Source organism: the organism of the source record quoted next, unplaced genomic scaffold (genome assembly GCF_019419815.1).
Source record: "Pyrus x bretschneideri cultivar Hongxiangsu unplaced genomic scaffold, Pyrus_bretschneideri_v1 Contig3, whole genome shotgun sequence".
Taxonomy (NCBI): Eukaryota; Viridiplantae; Streptophyta; class Magnoliopsida; order Rosales; family Rosaceae; genus Pyrus; species Pyrus x bretschneideri.
In genome coordinates this window covers 12,716,741-12,733,179 of record NW_025999612.1, presented here as the reverse complement: position 1 = coordinate 12,733,179, position 16,439 = coordinate 12,716,741, and the positions used below count along the sequence as shown (strand labels likewise).

The 16,439-nt window shown below is 36.9% G+C and overlaps 3 protein-coding genes across 6 annotated transcripts; all 3 read left to right on the top strand.

The window, feature by feature from the left end:
* Window positions 1–289: 289 nt before the first annotated feature.
* LOC103939259 (nuclear poly(A) polymerase 1-like) lies at window positions 290–5,723 on the top strand. Of its 3 annotated transcripts, none has more exons than XM_048589082.1 (12): window positions 290–956; window positions 1,068–1,226; window positions 1,323–1,430; window positions 2,058–2,120; window positions 2,216–2,377; window positions 2,532–2,645; window positions 2,747–2,809; window positions 2,899–3,228; window positions 3,722–3,886; window positions 4,004–5,041; window positions 5,330–5,403; window positions 5,560–5,723. In XM_048589082.1, exons 1-12 carry the CDS (start codon window positions 840–842, stop codon window positions 5,603–5,605), a joined length of 2,439 nt encoding a protein of 812 aa, XP_048445039.1. In that variant the 5' UTR covers window positions 290–839; the 3' UTR covers window positions 5,606–5,723. The 3 variants fall into 3 exon arrangements, with proteins under 3 accessions (XP_048445039.1, XP_009347604.2, XP_048445041.1); XM_009349329.3 differs by having other exon boundaries at window positions 291–956; window positions 1,068–1,145; XM_048589084.1 differs by lacking the exon at window positions 290–956 and having other exon boundaries at window positions 1,094–1,145; window positions 1,319–1,430.
* Window positions 5,724–6,865: 1,142 nt separating this feature from the next.
* On the top strand, window positions 6,866–9,322 carry LOC103939252. The gene is made up of 2 exons (XM_009349315.3): window positions 6,866–7,081; window positions 8,309–9,322. Exons 1-2 carry the CDS (start codon window positions 6,920–6,922, stop codon window positions 8,852–8,854), a joined length of 708 nt encoding a protein of 235 aa, XP_009347590.2. The 5' UTR covers window positions 6,866–6,919; the 3' UTR covers window positions 8,855–9,322.
* A 556-nt stretch (window positions 9,323–9,878) lies between these two features.
* Window positions 9,879–12,463, top strand: LOC103939244. Of its 2 annotated transcripts, none has more exons than XM_018645419.2 (3): window positions 9,879–10,269; window positions 10,786–11,339; window positions 11,873–12,463. In XM_018645419.2, exons 1-3 carry the CDS (start codon window positions 10,093–10,095, stop codon window positions 12,105–12,107), a joined length of 966 nt encoding a protein of 321 aa, XP_018500935.2. In that variant the 5' UTR covers window positions 9,879–10,092; the 3' UTR covers window positions 12,108–12,463. The 2 variants fall into 2 exon arrangements, with proteins under 2 accessions (XP_018500935.2, XP_009347582.2); XM_009349307.3 differs by having other exon boundaries at window positions 9,890–10,269; window positions 11,893–12,174.
* Window positions 12,464–16,439: the final 3,976 nt, after the last annotated feature.

Sequence of the window (16,439 nt, the reverse complement as noted above, 5' to 3'; positions counted from 1 at the left end):
TCATTGTGTCAATGACTATTTTGGATTGATAACAACCCAACAGGATCCTTTTTGCGAGGAACCGGAAATCTATTAATCGTGTCTGTTTATCGTATATTACGGGTTAGTTTTCATTAGGTATTGATTGTATTTAATTTTAAATAAAATAATTCTAACCGTACGGTGTATGATAAACAGACATGATTCATAAATGGAATAGGATCCGAAAATGATTCAAAGTTTATAAAGACATGTTTAAATGTGCTTTTAAAATAACTGAAAATGTTTTTAAAAAATATTTTTTAAAATCTCCCTATATAAAAGCTATCCGTCTACCTCCCGCCTGCGATTGTTCTAGGCTCTCTTCTTCTCGAAGATTCTCAGGCTCCGCTAACGACCGCGGCGGAATACCCACACCGACGATTCTGAAAAGCCGGACACTTTTGGTGCTTCCACTCAATTTCTGGGTGTCAATCGGTGCTGTTTCTCCTTTTCCGCCTTCTAGAGTTAGGGCTCAGGGTTGGAAATTGGTGAATTTGTACATTTTGTATTACGATATCAAAATTCTAGGGTTAGGGTTTGTTCAATTTTGAATTCTGTCTTTCTCTACTTTGTAGCTTTTGGGGGATTATGCCCAATACCGTGTGTAACTGAGAATTACTGATTATTATTTTTTGATTTGTTTGTTTACGATTTAATTATTTTGGAAAGGAATAAAAAAGAAAAAAGAAGAGTAAAAGAGTGCAAAAATATCATCAATAAAAATTTGTTCTTGACTGCACCATCCCAAGTTCCCAATTCCCATGTATTCATATATATAAGTATATACAGAAATAATTAAACTTTCACTCACATTGTAAATGGGGAGCCCTGCATTAAGCAACCGAAATAACGGGCAGCGGTTAGGCATTACAGAGCCCATTTCTCTGGGCGGGCCGACGGAGTATGATGTGATCAAAACTCGAGAACTCGAAAAGGTTGTGGTTTGATTGATGTTTTTTATGATTCATAACTGAATTTTGGGTGTTTAGTTGAGGTTTTGCTGAATTTTGGTTTTGCTGTTGTTTTTTTTTTTTGAGGGTTTTCAGTATTTGCAAGATGCTGGATTGTATGAGAGTCAGGAAGAGGCTGTGGGTAGGGAGGAGGTTCTTGGCAGGCTAGACCAGGTTGAACTTTTTTTTTATGTTCCTGCTGTTATTATTGCAATGTTCGTATTCGTGATTGAGCTGATCAGTTGCACATTGTCTGTTCGTGTTTAATTATTTCCTTTCTTGATGATATATATTTGATATTGTATTCTCTCTGATTTTAATGTTTAATGCTGGTGTTGAAATCCAAGTCAGATTGTGAAGACGTGGGTTAAAACAATTAGCCGGGCAAAGGGCTTGAATGAGCAACTGGTGCATGAAGCAAATGCTAAGATTTTCACCTTTGGTTCATATCGGCTAGGGGTATGAAGCCCTTTCACTCTTTCCTTCCCACTCTATTGATGGTTTCTGTGTTTGCAATTGTCCGGTTAATGCCTGACTGTTGGAAAGTTATATCTTAAACACCTTTAGCAGTGCTTGTAGATTGTAGATACAAAGCATAAACTTCTCTTGTTGTACGACATTGTCTTGATTTCAGTTGTGTTACTGTCGTAATTAAGTAACACTTGAACCCTATCCAGAAGCATAGACTTTCTCTTTTTAGAAGAAACTATTTTATCGATTTCTCTCTCTCTCTCTCTCTCTCTCTCTCTCTCAAGTCTTTGTAACTCTTGATGTATTCGTTGTCTAGAATTGTTAACCTACAGTTTCTATATTTTAATAATTAGCAAGATACTTGAAACTTGAAAGAGTTGTTGTTCACCATACTTGCTTCCTGTTCTCTATTTGTGCCTGATTTGTTACATCTTGATTGAATTATTAAGGGTCAGAGTTGTCTTGTCTGAGCCCTTTACTTGATAAATTATGAGGCTTCTTGTAAATAATGCTATTTGGATGTGGAATCTGTGATGTTATTCTATGTTAGTTTTTTTTTTCTCATTCTGGGCTTCACATATTCCTTTCTTTTTCTCATTTTCCCCTTATTGTCAGGTTCATGGCCCTGGAGCAGATATAGACACACTCTGTGTTGGACCTAGACATGCAACTCGAGAAGTATGATCAGCCTTAACTTTAATTTGCAATAAGTTCTACTTATTTTTGCAGCATCACTTAATCAACTTTCAGTTTCTTTTATGACTTTGGTGTAGGGAGATTTCTTTGGCGAACTTCATAGGATGCTGTCTGAGATGTCTGAAGTGACAGAGTTGCATCCTGTTCCTGATGCTCACGTCCCTGTTATGAAATTCAAGTTTAGTGGGGTTTCAATAGATCTTCTTTATGCACAACTTGCACTTTGGGTTGTTCCTGAAGTAAGTGTTGCCTATATGCTTGAATGTTTATGTTGCCTATATGTTTGAATGTTTATATTAGACAATCGAACACCTTGTCATCTTTTAATTTTGCATGCATTATTCCATATAAATTATGGTATCATTTGTTTTCAACGTTTTCCATTTGGAGCAGGACTTGGATATATCACAAGACTCAATACTACAGAATGCAGATGAAAAGACAGTTCGTAGTCTCAACGGCTGTAGAGTTACAGACCAAATTCTGCGTTTAGTCCCTAACATTCAGGTTCTCACCACCAATGACAAGCTTGTTTGCATATGGATTTTTGTTTGAATCTGTTTAGCATCTTTTTGCTTCTCATCGTGTATCTGAACTTTGGATTGTAGAGTTTCCGCACAACATTGAGATGCATGAGGTTATGGGCAAAGCATCGTGGTGTTTATTCAAATGTATGGTGGGGTATTGCTGATGTGCTAGATTATTCTATAACTCGCACAGTATTATTTTTGCTTATTATGTGTGTTTCTGTCATGAGCAGGTTACAGGTTTTCTTGGTGGTATAAACTGGGCAATTCTTGTTGCTCGCATATGCCAACTTTACCCGAATGCACTGCCTAATATGCTAGTTTCTCGGTTCTTCAGGGTATATACTCAGTGGCGTTGGCCAAATCCAGTCATGCTTTGTGCTATTGAAGATGGGTCTCTTGGACTTCAGGTTTGGGATCCTAGAAGATATATAAAGGACAAATATCATTTGATGCCTATAATTACTCCGGCTTATCCCAGCATGAACTCTAGTTACAATGTGTCTGCAAGTACTTTGCGTATCATGTTAGAGGAGTTTCAGAGGGGTAATGAAATTTGTGAGGTATGATTCTCCATTCAAGTTTTGATATCTTCTTTCCCAACACAAAACATGTAGGTTCCTTATTGATTTGTATTTTGTAATCATTTGGCCAAGTGGAGTAGTGATATTCTTGTTCTTATTAACTAGGCTATACAACGTCTAGTTTTCATTTTAAATGGTTGATTTTTCATTGGCATCATACCAGTTCTTCTCTTTGCTTTAAGCAAAGTTATTCCAATTTTGTATGTTGCTCAAAGGCTATGGGAGGTTCAGCTATTTGTAGTATAGTCGTCTGAGTTTGAATCTATATTTGGGTCCTTTGTAAGTCATCGTGACCATGGGTTGCACCTATTGGGCTAGATGTTGGTTTGTGTCAATGATATCTGTAAATGAGTTTAGTGGGGGAGTTATATCCCTTCAAAACAAAATCAGCAAAATGGGAATATTGTCCCATTGTCAGACACACACACACTCTCTCTCTGTTCCCGAGTTTGATGTTTGGTAGTTCTTGCAGGCTATGGAAGCAAATAAGGCTGATTGGGATACCCTTTTTGAGTTTTATGCTTTCTTTGAAGCGTACAAGAATTATTTACAGATAGACATCAGTGCAGAAAATGCTGATGACTTTAGACAATGGAAAGGTTGGGTTGAGTCTCGTCTCCGTCAACTAACCCTGAAGGTGAAACTATACCTTTTACTTATTCTCCCCCCCCCCCCCCCCCCTCTCTCTTTTTTCCTCCCCTTCTCTCTCTCTTTCGGATCCTTTTTCATCTGTTTGTGTTTGAAAAATCTCCAGATTGAGAGGTACACATATGACATGCTGCAGTGTCACCCGCATCCAGGTGATTTTTCAGACAGATCGAGACCTTTTCATAGTTCTTTCTTTATGGGCCTGCAACGAAAACAAGGAGTTCCAGTCACTGAAGGCAAACAGTTTGACATAAGGGGAACTGTTGAGGAATTTAAGAATGCTGTCAACGTTTACACATTATTGAAGCCTGGAATGGCGATCCGTGTATCACATGTAAAACGCAGGAACATTCCTAATTTTGTGTTTCCTGGTGGTGTTCGACCTTTGCGCCCATCTAAAGTTACTTGGGACAGCAGGCGGAGTTCAGAACTGAAGGCTTCTGTTGATGCCCAAGCAGAGAAATCGTGTGAAGGAAATGGATCAGATAGTGGACAGAAGAGAAAGCGGGTGGATGATAATTTAGAGACTGACTCAAGGGATGCCAAGTCTTTACGTCTCTGCAGTGGGGAAGGTAAAACTGATTTAGATGGATCAGACAGTGGACAGAAGAGAAAGCGGGCAGATGATAATGTAGAGACTGACTCAAGGCATGCCAAGTCTTTACATCTCTGCAGCGAGGAAGTTCGTAAGGCTAGCCCTCCTATCAGCAATGTCAGTTCGCGTTCCACAAAATGTGACAGTATCGATGCAAACAAAAACCACAATAATAACGTGAAATTTAGCATAGGGAAGATGGAAAACCCTGCAGACATTCCTTGTCAGAATGGTCAGACTGAAGTATCATCGAGGTACAATCCACCAGTCGATAGTCTATCTTCTGCTGTGAATACATCAAATTGTAAAGAAGATGCACTGGAGAAGATTATTGTCGGTCCATATATTTCCCACCAAGCTTTGCCAGAAGTAGATGAGCTTGAAGATGATTTGGAATACAGACATCTAGTGAAAGACTTATCAGGAAACATGAAAGGCAGTCAAATGGAGGCTTCGAAGGAGAGCGTGTCAGTTGCAACACCAGTAAATTATAGCAACGGAGCTGCTCCTTCCACCGATTTATATAATGGGGGATTAGAGGAACTTGAGGTAAACACACAACTTTTGCTTGTGCTCTTATTTTTCAACTTTCAATGTTTTCATCTCATCGTTCATTTACGTTCCACTTCCCTTGTGGACTGCTACATTTCGCTGCATATGAAATATTTTCTTAAGGTTTTTGTTTGGTTTTCTTTTTAGAACATCGAAAGGTGAAACTGATCTTTCTACTTTATCCTGTGTCGTTATCTGCCTTGGTGTTTTCGGTTGTCTAATACATCTGTGTGCTTATTCATTGGAGCTTTAAGTCATTTTTTCTTTATGTTTTAATTTTTGAAGCCTGCTGAACTTATGGCGCCACTCTCAAGCGGAACCCCTTCTCCGCCTGTGGCTCAGAGAAAGCCGATCATCAGGTATTCATCGATTCAAATCAAAATGTAGTACCATTTCATTCTAATTATACGCGATTGATTCGGCACGCCAGAAATACTTTGAAAAACTGGTACATTAGTCTTCTTTCGAGTAACGTTTGTGTCTCGAACCTCGTTTTCTTTTCCTTTCATTTGCAGGTTGAATTTCACTTCATTGGCCAAAGCTGCCGGTAAAAGCTCATAAAACGGAAGTTCAATGCCGAAATCTTATGTATAATGTGACTTTATTTTCCCCGACTTTTTGTAATAACAGTATAAGGCTTTCAAGTTCTTACTTATATGCATAACAATTGTGAGAAAAACTTGTGTAAGGGCGTCCTGACTATGTCGTTCGTACACCAAGTTCGACTCTACAAGTAGGGATCCGAACTTAAGGGTGGACGCACTCTTAGAATCAACCGGTTTTACTCACATTTTCTTTATTTTAAGAAGTTAAAATGAAAAAATAAAATATTTATTGATTCGAATTAATTATTAATAATCAAATTTAATGTGATACAATGTAGGGTAAATTTTAATGTGAGAATTTGAGGGAGGTTGTATGCTGCGGTTATACACAAAATTCTCATAATTAGCATGTGAAAATTATATATTTGCATAAATGTCAAAATGATTCATGTGTTGTAATCATTTGATTAATTTAGTTCTCGTGTTTATTCCTTTTTCATCCAATCTTTATTAAAAATTCATAAAATTATTATAACCTATAATAAAAAAAATATGGTTCAATTGAAATAGAAAGAAATGTTATTTCAAAATGAGAAAGAAAAAATCAAACAAACTTGCCTTGCCATTGGCCTTGTTCTTGACACAACCTCCAACACTAGCCACAGATGCAGACAACTCGACAAACCATCTCTAGATCCACCTAGAGTTCACCTATCACCATGCGAGTTCCATCATCGTGGTCCCAAGAAATTTAACCGGGACCACATTATTTTCAACTGTGTAATCAAGAAATTGACTATAACTGAGAGAGCCATATAATACCATTTCTCTTTATTTAACTATTCTTTTCATGAAAATTAAAATTTACTGAAAAATGAAAATAAATAAGAAATAACACATAAAAAAAATAAAACTCTCATCTTGAAAAATTATTAAGTTGTGACAAATAAAAGAAAGGGACGACGTTTGAAGACGACGGGAAGGATGGATGAGAGCTTTTTTTTTTTTTTTTTTTTTAATTTCTTTTCTTTAATATTAAATTAAATAGATAATTTTATCATAATTTATAAAAAAAATTAACCAAAATTAGATGAAATGTCTAATTAGATAACGGAGAAAAACACAAAAAAAACAAATTGCCTAAATTAAAAATAGGGACACTAAGTTAACGCAATAACCCAAAAAAAACGCCACTTGAACATTTAAGCCAATAAATATTACCCGTACAATTGTTGTCAAAACTCTTTTCCGCTCTGACTATGTTCCACGCTTATTCGTTAAACTTCATATTAATTTTTAGAGAGAGAGAGAGAGAGAGAGAGAGCGAGGGATGGAAGTGGAGCAGGTGGACTATGTGCTAGTGCCGCTGGGTCTGCTGGTGCTGGGTGCATACCACGTATGGCTGCTGATCACCATCCACCGCCATCCTATTCGAACTGTCGTTGGCCTGAACGCGCAGTCTCGCCACCAATGGGTATTATCCATCATGTCTGTAAGTCAGTTCCCCACCTCTCTCCCTAGAATTCAATTGGTTTTGAACTCGCTCTCTCTCTCCAGAATTACATCCCATACAAACTAATGAAGGAAATCCCTTGTTGGGTTTTTGAGATTTTAATTATTTTAATGAATCTAGGAGTCAATCAGAATTATAGTGATTCTCTTAAATTTAACGTGTATTCAATCAGGATTTTAAAATAATTTATTAAAATTCTTAGGAATCTGAATGTATTCAATTAGTATTTTAAAGAAATTTATAATATTCTAGGTTATTCAATTAGAATTTGATTTTAAAGAATTTCAAAAGGTTAGAAATAAGAAGGAATTTGAGAGATTTTGTAATGTATTTTAAGCATTCACAAATTTCATCTCTCCTCATGAGATTTCGAGCAACTGAATCAAAATTTTACATGAAATTCTTACAAATCAATTAAATTCTATAAAAATCCATAAATTTATAAATCTATTGAAATCTCTCTAATTCCCAATTGGATATCCCTAAGCATTAACATGATTATGATATTACTTTTTGAGCTAATATCGAGACGAAAAATGATTTTCGCACATCATTTTTGTATTATTGCGGTCCTCTCTTGAATCAAGGGATGAAAACAAGTGAACAACCGCAGAAGGAGAGACCTTAGAGTGTGAAAATCGCTACCCGATTGAGATTCTAACATTGATCCTTTACTTGTAAGAAAAGATTTTTGCTTTAACTTAGTGTTGTTCATGGCATCCTTGTTGCTTGTGATTTTCAAGATTCTAACTAGAGTTAAGATTCTTCAATTTAAGCATTAGTAGTTGAAGGATTCATGTGCCATAGTTAGGCTGATCTCTGGACACGACCATTTTGATTGAATTGTAGGTAGTTCGTATACTTTTCGATCCGCAGGGAAAGTTTCTCCTTCAAGTTCACATATTTTGGGATCTTTTGGTAGCTGAGATTGGGTTGAATTGGATAGCAAACATAAAATTTGAGGCAGGATTATAAAAGATTAGACATGAAACGGGACGAGAATGTAGTTGAATAACTTGAATATAGTGAGTTATCTAGTCCAATCCAAGAAATCAAACGAGCCCCGAAGGTGTATTTGAAGCTAGATGAGATACGAAATTTCCTGTATTTTTTATGTCTTACAGTATTTAATCACGTTGTCTTTGATGGATAAAAGTTAGTCAGATCATAGAGGTAACTCCTCTCCATTAATTCTAATTTGATCAGGACCCCTTGAAGAATGGTGTTTTGGCTGTTCAAACGATACGCAACAACATAATGGCGTCTACGCTGTTGGCAACAACAGCCATCACTCTCAGTTCTCTCATCGGCGTATTTGTCAGCACTACATCGGACTCCGGCAACACAGCATCCAGACTAGTTTACGGGAACAAGAGTCCGATTCTCTCTTCGGTCAAGTACTTTTCCATCTTGCTTTGCTTTCTCGTTGCCTTTCTCTTGAATGTGCAGTCCATTAGATACTACGCACATGTTAGCTTCTTAGCCACCGTGCCCACATGGAAAGGCCAGAAGGATTACCTCGAGTACGTTGCGCGAAACTTGAATCGCGGAAGCTATTTTTGGTCCCTCGGATTGCGAGCATTCTACATCTCGTTCCCACTCTTCCTCTGGATATTTGGCCCCATCCCCATGTTTGTGTGCTGCTGCATTATGTCATTTGTTCTGTATTTCTTGGACACAACCACCAGTTTTACTAGACATCTTCACACTAATTCCATCCGAGGAACCGATGATGTCGAATCGGTTGGATAATCGTCGTCATAAGGTCTCGAAAATTGCCTTAATTTTAGTTTTTATACTGTTTTATTAGGAATTTAGAATATTTGCAGGGTGTTTATATCCTCAATAGATGGGTCCTCTGTATATTATGCGTAATCGGGTATGTAGTTAACTGTTAAGATCTATTGGAGGTTGTTAACTATTAAGATCTATTGGAGGTTACGAGAGGTTGCCGCAGTGGCGTTCTAGGATTCATACAACCAATCCTACTTAATGGGATAAGGTTTTGTTATTGTTGTTGTTGGAGGTTATGGGATCATTTGTAAAATAAATTGTTTGGGGGATTTGGATAAGACTCTGTTGTTGTTGTTGCTGCTGCTGTTGGAGATTAGGGGATCATTTGTAAAATAAATTATTTGGGGGATTTGATTTAATCTGACCTGAAGTAAGTATTTTTGTTTCTTTTCTCCCAGTTTTATTTAAAAAAATTCAGCAGAACAATGATTTCATGTCTTATTTTATGTAAGTCGAACATTTGTCATGCATGCTGCAGCGAACGTTTGGTTTATCGGAGGATGTGCAGAGTTGTCGCGCCTCGAAAACCTTGCACGAGCTTATAAAGAATTTGGGTATTTTCCCTTACTCAGTGTTCGTCGCGGGGACGATAACTGGTACATCGGATGTGCATCCTTCCCGGTCTCTCGTACTAGGGAAAGATTCTCACAATGCTCTAACGTCCACACCAATATAGACCAAACTATCTCACGACGTTCTGAATTCAGCTCATGTATTGATTTAAATGACAAACATCCAACTATTATTAATCGATTTTAAAGTGGAACTTCAATTTTATTCAACATAACAACCATATATAAATAAATGACGTGTCTTTTGTTCCAGACTTGAGTTACACCAATTTATAAAGACAATGTGTCTGTCTCCTAATCGAAACTAATTAAAGTAATTTTGAATATAAAAAGGGACCACTCTTCGTTTATTCAAAAAACCAAATAAAATAAATGTCGGCAACCATCTGACTGGAGTAACGTGACCTTAAATCACATTCAAATAAAAAAAAAACGTGCCACTTGTCTTTTGTTTTGATCGATCATGTGCCGTTTGTCCTTTATTTATCAATGGTATCGAAGATCAGATCCAAGGCGATCTGAGGCGTTTAGTCCCAAACGTTGACATAATTCCATGGTTGTTCTGGTTTGCGTTCTGTCGTACTTTGCCTTTAACTAGTTTTCGGTTCTCGAGACTGGAAACAGATGAGGGATATGGGATTGGATAGCTTAAGCTTGAACTATTATCTGGTGCCGGCGGGACTGTTTGTGCTGGGAATATACCACGTTTGGCTACTCATCACAGTGCTATGCAATCCCTCACGAACTGTCATTGGCCTCAATGCTGTGGTTCGCACGCAATGGATCTTCTCCATGATGACTGTTAGTCCCTCTCTCTCTCTCTCTCTCTCTCTCTCTCTCTCTCTCTCCCCCTCTCTCTTCCTCTCGTTTAGAGGTTCTAAAAGCGAAATAAAAGTGCTTTTAGAATGATTAAGCATTTTTAGAGATTCTTCTAGCTATGATTGGCAGAAAAAGAAAAGAGCTTCTGGGTTAGTGCACATGTTTCTTTTAGAAAGTACTTTCCTTACCCCCTTCTTTATTTATGTCTTCTGTCTTGAAGCGCTTTTAGAATAGCTAAAAGCAAAGTATAAGTGCTTTTAGAATGACCAAGTGTTTTTGGAGGAGCTGCTAATTATGTTTAGCATAAAAAGTTAAAAGGTGCTTCTATGTTAGAAAACTACTTGGAAGTGCGCTTTTCCAAGAAGAACATGGACCATATTAAAATTTGTGCTTCCTGTAATAAGCACTTACGAGAAAAAGTGCTCTCTAGAGAGAATTTCCAAACGGTGTTTTGATTTGTATTGCCAAACCTCAAGAAGTTGAGTCCATGAATTTCAGGACCCCTCGAAGAATGGAGTTTTGATGGTACAAACATTGCGCAACAACATAATGGCATCTTCCCTTTTGGCAACAGCAGCAATCACTCTTTCTTCGGTAATCAGCGTATTCGTGAGCACCAGTTCGAGCTCCGAAAGCACTTCAACACAAAAACTTTCCTCTCTCCCTCTCTCTTCAATCAAGTACTTCTGCGTTTTACTGTGTTTTCTCGTTGGATTTATCTGCAATGTGCTGGCCACTAGATACTTTGCTCATACCAGCTTCTTGGCTACCCTGCCAGTATGGACAGACAAAACAGATTACGTTGAATATGTTGCGGTAACTTTGAATCGAGGGAGTTACTTTTGGTCCTTCGGATTGCGGGCGTTTTACCTCTCAATTCCCATGTTTCTTTGGATCTTTGGGCCAATTGCCATGTTTGTCTGTTGCTGCCTTATGTCAAGTGCCCTCTATTTCTTGGACACTACCACCAGTTCAACACAACTTGTTCTCGGCTCTTCACTCAAAGAAGAAAGGGCGAGAACCAATGATGTGGAATCAATTGTTCAATCATCGTAAGTTCTCTTCGATAGTAACTGTCATAATTCGGAATTCTTAAGTCAATATTGAACATAACAGACTATTTATTTTGTTTCGATTATGATGTGTGTGTTTCTATACTCTGCATGTGTTTGGGTGTCTGTTCATATAAGTTGCTTCTTTTTTTAGCAGAAAGTCATGCATGTCTTATATTGTTACGTTCGGTCTTAAGGAAATCATAGTCTAAGGCGAAGAAGTTGGATGAATAGCATAGTTGAAACTTGAAACCAATGTATTCACTTGAGTGCGGAGTTCGTGTTATATTTATGCAAGTTCTGTAGTTACATTCTTAAGCAATAGTCTTGATTCCCCTCGTACAAATGCTCAAATGTTGAAATTTTTTCATATCAGATCGTACATTCTGCAGAAAAGAAAGCGCCTAACAAAAGAAATCGTATGATTTTTCACATCGTATAGGCTATTAGTAGGTGCCATTTGAAAACAAACTTGTTAACTTGTGTGATTTTCCTTAAACGTATGTAACTCTTAGAATGCTTACTCTAAATAGGTGCTGTTCCAAATTCTCAGGGAAAACTCAGGCCGTGAGGACCTTAATCACCTTCGCTTCCCCCTACTTACTGCCGATTCAGCTTCTGCCTCTTAATGTTGCCGGACAGTCTGCAATGTGTTTCTGTTGCTGGTTGCTAAGTGTTTCCCTCTCTCGTCTCTGCGAGCATTGCGTAGGCTTGAAGGTTCGCCTTTATGTTTTCGCTCAGCAAAAAGGTGCTATCTTCTGGTTCTAAACTTCTAATACAGTGAGTCATGGTTGTATTTCATTTTTAAGAGTTCAATAACTCATCAGTTGGTACACCCAGGTCGAGAATCCTAAACTACGCTTCCTACTCGAACCATCCTTACTCCTTCAAACAAGTGAGAATTTTTTTTATTTTTTATTTTCCTTGTAATTCATTCAGCGAATCATCGTTCGCTGAAAGGCTAGAAAATAATAAAAAAGGCTATGGGATGTAAACATTTCATACTTTTGAGTTTTGAGACCTTATCGCTGTATAAATTAATCGAAATAAAGTTTACAAACACGATTCACATTGTCATACTAAGATATATATTTGGCCAAACAAGACTAAGCTATTTGCCCAAATTATGAGAAATCCGGCTAAGGAAGTCCATGGACCGTCATGGACTTAGAGTCGACTGATGACTTGTGCATGGACTTAGAGTAAGGGCCGAGCCAGGAATTTTCAATGGGGCGGGCTACCTCATTCTTTTGCTAGGGAGGTTGGGCTTACAATATTTTGGTAGACTCTATACGTGTGAGTTTTGTGTTGCTATGGATTCTAGTTCTGCATGAACTCGGAGGGATACACAATTCCGATTGCTGAATTCGGCAATGAGGGCCGCTGTTTACACTGCAATATATGTAGCTTTTGCTTAAATGTGATCTAAATTGCATGAAGTAGGATTCAAATTTGAATGTAGATGGAGGAACATACTAGTCTAGTCAACTTAGATAAGTCCATATACAGATAAAATTATGTAATTATTCATAGTGTCATAGCCGAATTATGAAGCATGCCTTGTAGTTAAAAGAAGTAAAGGATGGCTCATGGATGAAACTTAAAAGATGGCTTTACTTTGAACTTGGACAATTTTGGAATGTTAATGCTAGCTGAAGCCAGCAGCAGCAAGCAGACATAATTGTGGAATGACGGAGCACTTGTCATCCCTACCATATTGTAATAATGCTTATATTCCATAGAAAAAAATATATGAGAGTGAATGATGGAGCACTTGTCATCCCTACCATATTGCAAGGAAAATGTTGGGAAGCCGACGTGCTTTGGCTTTTTCTTCAGTCTTCATCGTGATTGATGATCGACTGGCATGCACTACAAGATAAATGTTGTAGGTATTCTATTTTATTGTAAGCAGAAACGGAATATATATATTCAAGAGATTTAGAATCATTATAAATGCAATTAGCAGTATGAGACATAGTTTAAACTCTTATAAACATTGGCAAGTTTTCTTTTTCATCGATGTAGGACTTTTTTAACTTTACATCTTTACATGCTTTCTCATGTACATCTTTAGATGCTTCCTCATATGTAGTAAATTTTCAAGTTAAATACGTAAACTACACAAATTATATATATGTAATTATGCCGTTAACTTTCATATGCCTACAATTATTTCATAATGCATTTCAATAATCAAAAGCGTTTATATATGTGTGTGTGTGTGTATATATATATACATTTTTTTTTTTAAAACTAAAAGCGTTTATATTTTAAGTTTTCATTTCACGACAAAATGAGGGAGGGTCTAATCTTAAACGTAATAAAAATATATGGAATCTGAAAATAACATCGCGATATCTTGTCAGGTGTGGAATCTGATGTCTGTAAGATTAGCAGGAACCCTACACAGTACTGAAAGGATAAGGTACCCCCTACGATTAGTTGGCTATCTACTTGTCTGGTCAGACTGTTCCTATAATATTTGAAATTTTTGCTTTGTGTCCACGTTAACATTACATAAAAGATGAAACCTGCAAGTGGTTTTCCTTTTATCACATAGATATCTAGCTATTTCTTCAAATTGATTAGTTCCCTGAAGTGATCACGTGAGTAAATATGTTTCAATTTTCTTACCGCTAGTTTAGAAGTGCTTTTAAAATAACTAAAAACGATTTAGTTAAAAAAATTTAAAATCAATTCTTAAAAATTCGTAAGTAAATTCTGTAAAAACACACAGTACTTTCTGTAAAAAAACATCAGTTATATGCTTTTTACAGGAAGCATTTTAAGTATTCTTAGAATTCAAAATTTTCTCTAAAAACACTTTCAGTCTTGTTAAAAGCGCCTCTAAACAAGCCCGTAGTGTTAGTAGTAACCCTAAATGTCTATATGGGTTATGATAATTACGAGTGACTTGGCTCCACAATGAACGCTTGGAGATCCTCCTCAATTCATTTTGTGGCCAATTCACGAAAATTCGGGCTTATGACCAAAACTATTAATACTATAATTATCTTTGCAAAAAATAAAGGAAATATGAGATTATTGAGTCATCAAATAATATAAAAACAAATAAACGAATTTAGCAAAAACAATATCAACCGTCTACCTATTTACTACAGCTAGTTGACTAAATGATCATTTTTTTTTTATGAGATGACATTTACATAGTGATTTATAATATAAACAATTTCGACCATAACAACAAAATTCTGAATCAACCACGAAGTAAATTGAAGAGGAACTTCTTATCTATCTTAAGTAGCCAAACATTCCTTATTTATAATAACAAATCAAATACCTGACGTGAGGGATGATAAATTTTTCAATGTGCCTAGAACAGACTCAGAACACTAAGTGTCATAATACAAGTGGTTTAAACTTCTAGTAAACACTTTACTCGTTCTATTTTTTGGTTGAGTGACTTCCAATCTCTTACCTGATTGAGTAATTCCCAGAGTTACGATCGTATTTGTTCTCCTCTCTTTCTGTTGGCTTCCCTGCGTCAGTTATTATATACAACTCTACAATATGTATAATACCTGCTGAGAGAGATGCTATTAGTTGCTTGATATATCCATGAATGTGTCTAGGCAATTTTTCATATGACATGCATGTTGCATACGCCTTACAGATTAGCTAGTTATCCCACTTATTTTGTATGACACGTGAGAAGAGAGACTAATAATTACCTACATACGCCTTTGCACACACCTAAGCAATGTTTTATACAACATGTTGCATAACCCTATGCGTACTAGCTAGCCCATTTATGTATATGATATGTTGAGAATGAATTAGACATTGATAGATAAGGAATTTTGCAAGAATTTATAAAAAGTTAGGTTACTTCCCATATTGTAAATTGATTTTATGGTGAAAGTACAATTCCTTCATGGTATTAGAAGATGTTGGTCCATGTGTGCATGTAAAGCCCAACCACCACACGTGCTCCACGTTACCCAGTTCCTGTTATCCACGTGTTTGACTTGATAATTTGACACACGTGAGAGGTCGTGTGAGGATATGAATGTAGAATGAATCCCACATTAATGGAAAGAGGAACTTTGCAAGGGCTCATAAGAGGTTCGGTTACTCCCCATATTACCAATTGGTTATGGTGGAACCTTAATTTAGTTTATGATATTAGAGCAGATTGTCACGTGTGAAGTCCAACGGCCACACATACTCTATGTCACCCAATTTGTGTTGCCTATGTGTTAGGCTTAAAAACTCGTCACACGTGAAAAAGTGTGTTGATAGTGAATCCTACATCAAGAAAATGAGGGACCTTGCATGTGCTAATAGTAGTTGGATGACTCCCCATATTGCCAATTGGTTATGGTAAAACCTTAACTTTCTTCATGATATTAGAGCAGATTGTCCATGTGTGAAGTCCAACAGCCACGTGTGCTCTACACCACCTAATTTATGTTGTCCACTTGTTGGGCTAGAAAATTTGTCGCACGTGAGTGAGCTTGTTGAGAGTGAATCCCGCATTTGGAGAAATGAGGGACCTCACATGTGCTTATAAATAGTTTGGCTACTCCCCATATTGCCCAGTTAGTTTTATGCTGGAACTTCAACTTTCTTCATGGTATCAAAGTAGGATGTCCCATTTGTGAAGCCAAACGCCACACGTGATCTACATCACCTAATTTGTGTTGCACATGTTAGGCTTGAAAATTCGCTACACATGTGAAGGCTTGTTGAGAATGAATCTCACATTGATGAAAGGAGGAACCTTGCAAGAGCTTATAAGAGGTTGGACTACTCTTTATACCGCTAATTAATTTTATGGTAAAACTCCAACTTTTTTTTTTTTATGATACACGAGAGGAGAGAAACTACTAGTTGCTGGACACACTTGTGCATTTATATATATATAACATGTTGCATGCCCGTAGGCATACTGGATAGCCTGATGATGCTGTATGACACTTGACTATATATGTGAGAAGACAAAGATGTATTGTTAATTACACAACATGTTGCAGACAAATTTTTCTGTCTTCTCAGTAGAGAGTGATCATAATCAAATATTTCAAGGAGGGTCATTCGATTGTTTTTGGATAAGTTCCAAGTCTCAAGCCTTTT